General features: G+C 31.1%; 1 protein-coding gene across 2 annotated transcripts in view; it reads right to left on the bottom strand.

Annotated features, from left to right (window-relative positions):
* LOC124357595 (1-acyl-sn-glycerol-3-phosphate acyltransferase gamma-like) overlaps positions 1-10806 on the bottom strand; it is a 34885-nt gene extending 24079 nt beyond the window's left edge. The window contains exons 1-3 of one of the 2 annotated variants that reach the window (XM_046809516.1): positions 10506-10806; positions 2143-2346; positions 517-709 (exon numbers count right to left, since the gene is read on the bottom strand). In XM_046809516.1, coding sequence (XP_046665472.1) covers positions 517-700 — 184 coding nt within the window. In that variant the 5' untranslated portion in view covers positions 701-709; positions 2143-2346; positions 10506-10806. The remainder of the gene's footprint in view (positions 1-516; positions 710-2142; positions 2347-10505) is intronic. The other variant, XM_046809515.1, reaches the window with a different exon arrangement.
* Between the last annotated feature and the right edge of the window lie 1855 nt (positions 10807-12661).

Below are 12661 nucleotides of genomic sequence, written 5' to 3'. Positions count from 1 at the left end.
ATATAAAACGCAAGTAAATAAATATCCTCTTAAATATTTGTGAAATGTAAAAGTACATAGTTTTATACAAGACTCTTTTTTATACTTCAAGTAGGCCTACCCCCAATAAATATTTTAAAACTGAAAATAAATTTTTATCATAATTTTAACCAAATTTAACACTTCCATATTGAAGAATCAGTACTTTGGTTTAAAATACCATGTAGGCCTATCACATTATTAAAATTTGCAAAAAATGTTTTTTCTCTTTGCTACTTGTAATGAAATAGATTAAAAAATTACATCTCTTTGTATAATTATAAAGTTTATAAATTTCTTTATTTAAAAAATTCGTTATAAATATTGAGTGTAGTAAAATATTATAAAAACAATAAAGCAGTTCCTACTAACTTCATACTTCAACTTCACATATAACTTTGTACATTATTTAGGGATATTTTTGAATACTTTTACATTGATCTTTGCTAAAAACTAATTTAGTTATGGAGATATATAATGAATAAAGGTAATACTTACGTGAGTACAAAGAGTAAGCCAGATAGTAGTTGATTTTTCTGTACCAATATTTGCTGGCAGGGCGTAATCCATAGTATAATAAAAATTGAACTAAATTTATGATGACACCAGACACAAAAAATGTCACAATCATCAACAGATGAGAAATTGGCGATTTTTTGACATACATGAGAATATTATGCATTGTAATTTTCTGAAACAAAAAAGGGAAACATTAAAGGTTTTCAGCAACTATCTGTAAATTACACTAGAATAACAGGTATAGCAAAGCTTCACCCTAACCTTCACTATAGCGTAGGGGTAAGGCTGTGGTTCTCTAACCGAGAAGTTATGGTTTCGATTCCTGGGAAAGTCAATAAATATATGTCAGTGGGTCTGGACTGTTTTCCTGTAAAAATGTTTAGTTAAAATTTCATTGGCTTAGAAAGAACCCCTTTTAAAAAAAGCGTTTTAATGCCACAAACCAGTATAAAGCTGATTTTTATTGTTCTGGGATTCTTTTACTACCAAACTTATCTACTCCAAAACACAGTTGCAACTATTGATTGTGTTTTTTATACTGTTCAAAATATTTTGTAGAGATTTTATGATGTTCTATTTCACTAATCGTTCCGCTAATCTCTTATCTAGAATAAGTCTAAGCACTGAGTATTTTTACCTACATCTGATATTTTTCTATATCTTTAAAAAACAAACTGAGGGTTTTTTATATTTAGAACAACTCAACATACCTGACAATTTTACAACAGTGTTATCTTTGACATTTAAAACGATTTTAGAAATAAGCCTATGTATCCAAACCAATTACACACACTAAAAAAATTAATTATACAGAAAATATGCATGCAATTTTAATGAAAATTAAAAATGAATTATTTACCATATTGTGGAGTTATTTAATGTTCCGTGAGGTTGTCAAAAACAATATTTATGCTAATATTAAAACCAACTAAATTTCTTTTAATAACTAAAAAGAAGAAATAATTATATAATATATTCAGTATTGACTTATTTTACATGCCCAGATCAAACTTCTATCTTCAAAAATTAATCACCAAGGCAGCTTTGTCATTTTCCTCTATAAGGTCTTCGTTATAGTCAGCAGGTATAGAAGGAGATATACAGCTAATAAAAAAGACATTATACAAAATGTTTTTATATTTTCTAGATTTAAAAGTTAAATTTTTGAATATTATGACAATTAGATGCTGTAATTATTTCATGAGTTTAAATGGTAAAGAGGACCTTTAGCCCTGGCAATGTTTCTTTCAATAAATTAGGATCTATTACTATTGTTATCATTATCTTGAATTATCATAGCATTATGGATTTATCATATGCACCACTTTATATACTTACAAAATTTATTTTACAAACCGATACGTCAATAATATATGACTTATTATATATTATTGTTTTCATCAAAATTGAAAGAATAATAATACTTGTTTATTATTGTCATTAAGAATTTTTAGAACTGTGATGTTTATCTCAATAACACACTGGCTCCTGTTCAGCTAATAGCCAATCACTTGATTTGTCCCTAAAATTGAATGTATCTTCATCAGCCATATTATTAATGAATAGGTAATAACAAACCTAAACTAAAAATAAATAATCAATTACCTATGCAGACATCAAAACACAACGACTGTAAATGTAACTAATAAGACAATCGTCGGACTGGTAGGCTTGTCACAGCGAAACAGTTGTTCGCACAAGAGGTTCTTTCTAACCATACAAAGAGGAATAAAGTTTGATTCATTGCATAATAATATACTTCAATCTATAGTTTGATTGTACTACTGCAGATTGATACTCGGTTTAGAACTGAAACATAGAAAGTAAGCAAAAAATAAGCAATATCTGAATAGTCTGCTTACTACCGTATGTACAGCAGTGTCAATATTGGCACAGTCAAACTGCAGGCTGTATTTACTTGCTTAACTTTCATTTCAAAAATGTGTATGGCAAAGGTGATACCTAGATTAATGGAAGTTTTATAAACTTAAATTTCCTAAATGGTTAATAGATCCTTTCAATTTATTATACAGTAGGCCTATATATTACAGTAGACTATACGTTTTGCTTCTCTAAAATTTACCTGTTTTATGTTGTTTTGTAATTTACTTTTTAAGCATTTATTCTTAAAAAAAAAAAAAAAAAAAAAAAAAAAAAAAAAAACAACAAATATTGTGAAGTGGCTGTTAGTAAATATTTACCATCATTTAAGTTAAATTTTAATAATATTCAAAATAAAGATTACCTTAACAAACTGAAGTCTGCTCAGATATAAACTTTTATTTTTACTTGTTCAAATTCGACTACTGTAAATCTACAAAATTAAGAAGTTATGATTATGTTAGTTTTGCTCATTTATAAAACTAGCGTTTTTTTTATTTTTTTATTATTTATTTACAGTTTGTCCAATGTTTGGTTAAAATTGTTTCCATTATTTTCAAATTTATTGTTATCCATACCAGTAACAAGATTTGTCATTAACGTTTTGTAATTGTCTTCCTTAAAAAACCATGTTTTAGGGAATGAAAATAACAAATAATAAAGTTGTAGAACATTAAAAAAGGAACTAATTTTCTTGCAAGATACTAGAAAGTATTGGATGGATTTACAGTATTTGTTTGCTTTGTCAATGTGTTGGGGTATGCTGATGATCATAAGCATTCTTGTATCAGCCTGATATGAACTTTTATTCTCAGAACTAAGTTAACAAAAACATCATTTATTTGGGTAAAATCTCCTGATTTCATGATTATCGTTATTTTACATATCCAAAGACGTTGCAACAGCTGGTGACAGCAGCAACTTGCGATCATATAAAGACCACGTAACGCAGATGTAGAACAAAGAAATATCACCTCGTACTAGAAAAGTAGTTCTACTTTTAATTATCTATAACTTTATTGTTTATGATTGGCTGCAGTATAGTAAGCGGCCACCACCAAATCTAATCAGGATACCAAACTATCAATTGGAGATACCTAAACTTTGAATATAAATACATTTTACCTATAGATAGTCATATTTAATAATTGCCAGCTATTTTTGTTGTACAGAATAACAATATTGTTTAATACAATCTTAGAACGTAGGCCAAAGTTAAAAAATGTATATGATGTTTGAGTAATGGCCACTAAAGATGGGAAATACTGTTATTTATTAATAACCTATTTCCATAATAGTGTGGTCAGATATTACGTTTCAGCAACCTGTTACTGTGGATCATAACCAGCCGATCCACTCTCGGTAATAGTGAAGTGCTAAGTGAACTGAGGTTGAATTTAGAGACAATCTTGAGGGATGTTTTTCTTTTCTTTCTTGAAGTGCGGAAGGTTTCACAAATTCCACACCGTAATATTTCCATTCCTTGCCTCATTGCTTGCAGGAGATAGCCTCGGCTGTTACAGGTTACTAAGCAACCTAATACTAGAAAGATGTAATGCGAACTCAAAATTATTCAGCCTAACTGTTACTGAAATAACTAAGTTTTGCTGGTAACACTTTATCCCGGGAATAGGTCACCATTGAATATGCCTATTCATGTTACCACACTAATACATCATAAACTGTCTATTTCTAATAGACGCAAGTACAATGGCGATGTACATGTGATATTTATGTCAAAGTGTCGGACACATTTATTCTTCAAAATAGAAAAAAAGTAGCCAAATGTTACACTGTTTTGTTTGTTACATTTGAAAAATACACAAAACCTAGAAAGTTAATTTATTCTTAGTTAAATTATTACTTTTAAGAAATAATAAAAAAAAAAAAAAAAAAAACAGGCAAACATAGTCTACTATAATATTTGAAATACCTATAATGTAATATTTGATTCAGTAGTTATATAGAGGATTCATTACTCATGAATATCAATGATTCAATTGTTGTAGTGTTTATTAGGGGAGACGGTACTTTGGGATTACACCGACCACACCCAGACATGTATCGTTATTTGACATTTTGCTTCTACTGATTACTAGATTAGCATAGAACAATATTTCGTCAATATAAAACAGGAAAACGCAAACCCCTCCCCATCCTCGTACTATAATAATCGTGGTGCCCGAGGATCGCTAGTCATGGTTTGTTGCAGACAGAATGAATGAATGTGTGAGTGTAAGTAAATAATTTTTATAAAAATAGAATGTTTTAATTGTAATGTTGTATATTTTGACTAAGTTTTTGTTTAAAATGTATCATTAATATTATTTTATAATCAAATATTAGTTTTATACACAGTATAAATTTAAGAGTGCAATCTTGTTTTTTTTTTGTTAAGTGATTTGTTGTTAGTTTTAGAATTCATAGCAAATATTCATTTTATTTTTTAAACGCTGTTGATTTAATTTTTATTTTGAAGATTACAAATGGCTTGTACTTACATATACTAATAATCAGGTTAAGTGTAAGAAAGGACTATGTAGTCCTAACTTCGCCTGAAAAAATAAAGAGAATTTTCATTTCATTTTCATCCTCAGACAGAGGTCAAAGTCGAGCGGTCTAGTAGATAACGTGATTGCAGAGTCTCGCCGCCCGTTCAGCTGGTGCGTCGCTTTGTTGTACTTCCGTGTTTTACCCCTACATTTCTCCAAACACAAAAATTCAACAAAAACAAACATTACCAAACAAAAACTAAACTCTTTATTGAAAAAAACACACAAAACTTGTTTTTATTCTTGATCACACTCCGCCACCCAAAATGCGAGTGCCTCCGGCCATCACGCGGGGCAGCACCGCTGATGTCAACGAAATAAAAACATCCCTTGAGATAGTACCTATCAGTAAAATATCAAATTCTAGAGGGGCTGATCAGAAATATAAATTAAATTGTAATGGAAAGGCAATTATGTACCATGCAAAAAACTTAAATAATCATGACGTGATGCCGCGCGGCCTGCCGTAATCGGGGTTCTCGAGAAAGATAAGATAACAGCGACAACAATACCGATCATAATACCTGGAAATGCTTGTTGATTGATGGAATGTTAGTTCTGTTACTCAACTACATCGTTTTATAATGTTCTAAGTTCATTGAAAAGTTTAAGAAGCGTTGGGGGCATGTAACGGAATCTGACCCCATTAACAATTGATAACCGTTGTAAGTTGAATCGGTAAATGTTTAAAAGGGCGGAAGTCACTTTTTTTGACATATTCGTTTTATGACGGAATAATGTTGTGATTATATAGCCGCACCAATTCGTGTTAAAAAGGGCATCTGAAATAAAATTTACTATAGTAACCATGGCAACATGAATTCTTTGTTTTTTGTTAAAAGGGCTGAAGTCCGGACTTCCGCCTTTTTAACAAAGATTGGTTGACTAGCAGCTGAGTGGACAAACAACATAACCTCAATTTGCTGCTATAGTTTCTGAATCAGTGGGTGTACCGTTTTGGCTATTACATAACTCATTAAAATATCAGTAGTATTAATTATAATTTAATGTTAATTTGATGGCGGGAAGTAGTGGTAGTGACGAGGAAGGATGTCAATGTAGGAAAGAAGAGAAAGCAAAATCCTCAGAAAACTACAAAAGAAATCAAATTAAAAGTGCAAGGTTATCTGGCCAAGCCTATGAAAGTTTTAGTGGCAAGAAAGTAGAAGAGAAAAAGGTTGGAAACCCTTGTAGGTAAGTAATGATATTAATTATTATTACTGTATTCAATTGGTTAATAAGAACAGAATTAAGTTAGGCTAGGCTATTAACAATATTATATTGCATATACTTAAAGGGTGGTTTTATAAAGTTTAAGCCTAGGCATATTACTAAGCAGTGAAATCTAGCCCCTCCATTGATTCAAGGTTTAAGTGACCAGTATTCCCGTTTTATATGGTTCTAACGTTAGCCTCTTGTTATATAAAAAAAATTAAATTAAGGCCATTACTTTCTAGTAAAAAAACCTGTTAAACTGTTAAAAACCTAACCTAGTAAATAGGCTGTTTATTAACAGAATCTACTCTAATGTAATGTGGGTTGATCTGAAAAGTTCATTTCGTTAGTTTTATTTTCACATATTTAGCTAATAATTTGGTTTAAAAAACAGTTAATTTTGGTGGTTGTTTTTTATGTTGCAGGATGTTCAGCAAAATGTTTTGAGCAGATTGGGCCAGAAAACATCCAGGATACTTTTAACAGATTTTACTCTGCCTACAAGACAAAAGATGAACAGGACCTTTTTTTACATGGTCTGATTGATGTTGGAGACGTTTGTAACCAGAAGACCTGGATCACGCGACATCAAAGGGAAGGAGCGCGAAGAAAATGCAAACATTCGCCCTAAAAAAAAAGGCAGGTGGCAACAGCAACACTTCCGTTACCTTATTCTTGTTGGAGGACAGGAGAGTAAAGGTATGCGCAGCAGCCTTTATTTCAATTTTTGCCATTTCAGAAAAGAGAGTAAGACGAATAAGGCAGCTAAAGACAGTAGTAAGCCAGTTAGGGACCTTAGAGGGGCACATACCAGCAATACTTTGGCTCCAGAAGTTTATCAGGAAATTGACAAGCACATAAGATCATACCCAACTAAGATAACCCATTATTCTGGGAAAGTGAAACAGTTTCTTAGTGAGAAACTGAATGTAAAACTAATGCACCAAATATTTTTGGAAGAACACCCTGAAGTAAAGGTTTCGTACCAAGCATACTGGAACTATTTCAATACCAATTTTAACTTAAGTTTTGGCCAGCCTCAGGTTGACACTTGCTGTACGTGTGAGGAGTTGAGCATTAAAATAAAGTCGCCCCATTTAAATGACGTTGCCAAGCGAGTAGCTGTGGCTGAAAAAAAATTGTACATAAAAGGAGAGCAAACAAGTTCTACAACCGCATTGAACAAGATGTTACTGACGCAAAGAATAAAAATGAACAGCAATGTATTATCATTGGCAATTGACTACATGCAAAACATTTCATTACCCCAAATACCGGTTCAAGAACTGTTTTATATGCGACAAACTTACCGTAAGTTTGTTCTGCGTCCATGATGTTAAGAAGAATGTTGCCACCATCTACCTGTACCATGAAGGAGAAGCACGAAAATTCACCTAATGAAACATGTTCATTCATTTTACATACCTCCCCTCTGTGCCTGAAAGTGACTATGATTGAGCTGAATCTGTATGCAGACAACTGCGGAGGACAAAACAAGAACCATTGTTTTTGCAAACTGTTTCTAGCACTCACCGACTTAAAACGATTTAAAAAAATAAATCAGTTTCTTTCCTATTAGGGGCCATAGTTTCCTCCCATGTGATAGGGACTTCTCCATCATCAAACGGGAGCTAAAGAAACATGACAGAATCTATAGTGTTCATGAAATCACTGAGATAATCATCAAAAGCAGCAAAAGCCAGAAGTTCATAGTGGTTGAAGTAGATAGCTCTAAAATGGTTTACAATGTTAAAGATTGGTGGCCAACCTTTTACAAACGGAACATTGCATCAGAAGAAACCAAAAGGAAGCGCAAAGAAGAAAGAATCTTTTTCGGAATAAGTAAGTTCCACCACTTTGAGTACAACTCCGATCAACAAGGGCGTGTCTGTAGAGCAAGACAGGAAATCGATGGAATCCTTACTCATACGTTCAAAATGAGTATGATCACATGTGGCAACAATGAGCTGCATCTTCCAGACCAAATAGCTTATCCAACAGGGCAAGGTCTCTATTAAAAGTGCAAAAAACTAAATGACTTGAGGAGGTGTTTACAATACATTCCCAACGAACACGCTCAGTTTTATAAAGAAATTCTCGAATGGCCTCAAAGACAACATTCCTGGTGTAGTCGAAATAGTTGATGAGACAGGACTAAAGTATCTCTTGGATGTAAATATGTATAATATATTAATAAACTTGTTATTTTAATAATTTTTCTTTATTTCCCCGTCTAATCAATGCAAGGAGCAATTAAAACTGAGGTTGGTTTTGAGATAAATGTTAAAAGGGCGGAAGTCTACCAGTTTTAAGTGCTTTTATCCATCACATAAAATTTTATAATCTCTTTTTTTACATTAATTTTGTGTTTTCTACATACATGTATGACCAAAAAAAATACCACATGTATTATTAAATATGAATATTTTAGAACCTACACAGTTTTTTTTGATTTCCCGAAAGTTTACTCAAAACTGACTTCCGCCCTTTTAACATTTACGATTCAGTTTGTAATTTTGTAATTAAAGAGTTGTTTTTTCGTTCTATCATGTTTGTTTCTATAAATTTATATTTTTGTGTTCTTCATACTGGTGTGGTCGGTATAATCCCAAAGTACCGGGGAGACTTTAATAAATGGCCTACACTGTCTTGTTATTCGATTGCTATTATCGAACAATTCAATATATTATCCAACTTCGATGTATGTAAAAATCGTACACGGAGTTATATAATAAATTACCGTAACAATAAGAATTTCGTACATTACAATTTTAAATACACAAATATTACAATAACATTACAAAACCAACTATGGCCTAGACTTAGATATCAAAGAAACCTTACAATATTTATAACTTCCCCAGTTTGATATCAATAAGTAACCGCTTTTGTGAAATGGAGGACGAAAGAATTCTCTCAATTTGTTACTAGGAGCCAAAACCACGTGTTGAAGCATCTTAAACAAATCTCATCATTTATGAGAAATATCTTACATATTTTTCTCATATGCCTATTCGTCGCCATTTTCAAAGTCTCAAATATTAGTTACTTCTTGTTGTTTATTGTTTACATTAAAATTACTATAACTAAGAAGTTGAAATCATATGATAAGTTAAATAAATTGTAATATTGATTTACCATTCAGATAAAAACAATTGAACCATTCAATAATAGCGATCAAAAAACAACTGTAGGCCGTTTATTATACTGCAACCCACAGCTACAGTATTAATTTTATGGTATTTTTGTAAGTTTTCATGCTAGTTACAGTTGTTTAGATTATGAGTCAATGATGTAAAAATAGGAAGTTTTAGATTGTTATAAATATTGGGTATCAATTTACAATAACGTGACCATGGAAAGATATGTTCATTTTTTTTCCCTGAAAACTACAATTTTTCCTGAAAACAATAGTGAAGAAAAAATTCGTCGGCAACAAAAATCAAAGGAGTTACGATTTTTTGAAATCCTCTGAAAACTCTGTTTTTGACAGTACCTCTGGCAATTTTACTGAAATGATGCTGACTAGTACGTTAATCCTGTCAACGATGCCTGCCCGCTGCGCAGTGCTGCGCACTGCTTGCTCTTTTAGAAAAAAAATTAACTCGAGCTTGCAAAAGTCGAATCCCAGATCACGTGATGCCCCTGATCCTTAACCCTCCAAGTGTTGTTCGACAAAATTTTGTCGGTTATTTTCCATCCTTAACGCAATAATGCCCGAAAGGCATCAATATAATACAATAATATACTTTCCCCCAGTTTATATGCACCTGTGATAATAATACTAAACTTTGCTATAAATGCCCAACCCATGAAAAAAAAGTCCATTTTTCATGGTCACGATATTGTAAATAAATACCAAATATTGTTCCAACTCCAATATTTAACATATGCCATTTTCTGTAACGTGTTGTAGTCTAGACATAGTCGACTTCACACTAATTTTAACTTACTTCATTATAGATAATGACAGCCATTATAGGCATTTATTTTGTGCTATAAAGAGCAAGAATAACTTTATACTAGAAAATGAGACTCAACCATTAGCCTACTGTGACAACCCACACAATTGTGTGCTGGAGATAACATATAATGTTACATTGATACCTGTTAACATTCTGCAAACCAATAATTTGAAGAAAAATAAATTACAATATTTCTTACACAGTACATCTAGTAACCATTTTGTCTTTGATGTGTCACCTTGGTAGTAACAAAAGATTTAGTTAGGGCTTACAAAGACAAAAATAATAACCTCAACTAGGATTTTATTGCTACAGAATTGATCATTCACATGAAAAAGGTAATAGTTTTACTTACCTAGACGAATTCTGTTCAGATTCTGCTAACAATTTTTATTTGAGCGTGTTTAACGTTTGATAATTTCGTATACTACAATAATTTAGTGTACATCTTGATTTAAAACTTACATCACATATTTACAAATTTTGATTGGAAAAAGTAATGTTTACAACAGAACAATTACTACGTAGAATTTCTTAATCCAAATTCAACACTACCAACTCAACGCCTCGCTAGTCCGGTCTAGACAATACGGTTGAATTTCATTTCATATTCCTTATTACTCCATTTCCATTATTCCCAGTACCGAAACCAATGTGGCAAACTCTCATGCGTTCAGGCAATTCCTTCCTTTGACCTTTTCGCTTTTCTGTTCCAGTCCTGCCGGTCCTTCGCCAAAGCATGAAGAAATATAAATACTAGTTGCCAACATAATTGAGCGCCAAACAAATTCTTACATCTTTTACATATCTTCTTTATCATCATCTTCCACTACCACATCCGTGAGTGTCTGAGCCATCTGATGTGACTCGCAGTGCCAAATAAAATTTTTGATATATGGGGAGAATTAACTATAATTAGCTTTTGGCTGCTCAAAAAGTATAATTTTTTTATGAGAAAATCTACACTGAATGTAAATTTTAAACATTTAGTATTAAACTAAAAGATAGTCGTAGGTATTTTACAATTCATTGGCATTGACACATTAAAACCTGTTTTCGAAGTAAAACATTTATGGATGTCAGAGGAGTTCCTATTTATAATTTAGTTTTAAACTTTAGTCCCATAACGTAGCGATGGAGGGAAGGGTTGGTTCAATGCGAATAAAATGTTGCACTTTACCATCATGCTAGGTGGATCCTCAGATGTGCGGCCGTCGACTGGCTAGCGGTCTCTCTTAATATATGCAATCTGAGAAATATAATTGACCATTATTTATTGCATTTATAGTCCAGGAGAAATAGCAGTTAAAAATGGTCAAATTAAATAAATGTTTTCTTACAGCAAACTAATGGCAACAGTTTAGTCAAATACATCATAAATAAATAAAAAAAACCGTTCCGAACCAAAATCGTCTATTAGGGGGTATAGGAGGGGTGGTTTTTAGGGGTGAAAATGGTTTTTTTTGCAATTTGTGAGTAAACGGTACATCCTATTGAAAAAAGTCAAATGTAAAAAGTGGTTGGAAATAAAAAGATCTACAACTTATGTAGTAATCATTTTTGCCTAACCTCAAAAAATTTCCCAAAAAAATTCAAAAAAACCGTTTTTTTGGTTTTTAATTTTTTTTCTTTTACAAAAATGGTTCGATTGAGCTGAAAGTTTGATCAAATATACTTTGTGCTATTCTAAAAAATACTGTATTTTTTTTCATTAAGAAATATTCAGCCGTTATAATAAAATTTTCACTTTAAAAAAAAAATATTTTGATAATTTTCAATCACCATTTTGAAACATTTTTTTTTAATCAAAAAAGGTTCTATGACGGCTCATTATTTTCGTTTTTTTTAGTCTATTTTGAAGAAATGAAATAAAAAATATGTAGTTTAATTGAAAAAATTGCATAAAAATTGAAAATAAAAAATATTGACATTTTTTCATTATACATTGTATTATTTACGTGGAAAAATTGTTATTATTTATTTAAATTATAATTTTTTTTATACCAGTGCTATTTGTAAGCATTAAGCAAAATAATAATGAATCATGGATATTTAAAAATTACGTGGAAATTTTTAAATAAATCAAAAAAACAGAATTCGAGTCTTAGTAAATTTTTTTTTTAAATTTTTTATTTTTCATCATATATTTTTTATTTCTTTGCAATATTTTTTACAATTCTTATTGAAATTGAATCAAGAAACCATTATTTCCTTCCAAAAGTTTTTTTTTTATATTTATGTTTTTTTCAGCGAACTTAAAAATATAAATATCTTTTTTTTTCATATTCTACGTCATCTGATCGTGATTCATACTATATTCTACTCAATTTTTCCCTGCTTTTTTTTAAATGTAATGATTGTATCTCCTTTCATTGAAGGGAAACGCAAGATCGTTATCAAAACTATCACTCAATTTTTAAAAAATATATTTAATGTTGGGATATCACCATCAAAATCTTCTTTAATTTCGTTAAGGGAAAATTGGCACTCGGATGAATTTTTTTTTAAGTA

Source organism: Homalodisca vitripennis, chromosome 3 (assembly GCF_021130785.1).
Source record: "Homalodisca vitripennis isolate AUS2020 chromosome 3, UT_GWSS_2.1, whole genome shotgun sequence".
NCBI classification, from domain to species: domain Eukaryota; kingdom Metazoa; phylum Arthropoda; class Insecta; order Hemiptera; family Cicadellidae; genus Homalodisca; species Homalodisca vitripennis.
The sequence above is the reverse complement of the archived record's forward strand: the minus strand, read 5'-3'. Positions and strand labels throughout refer to the sequence as shown.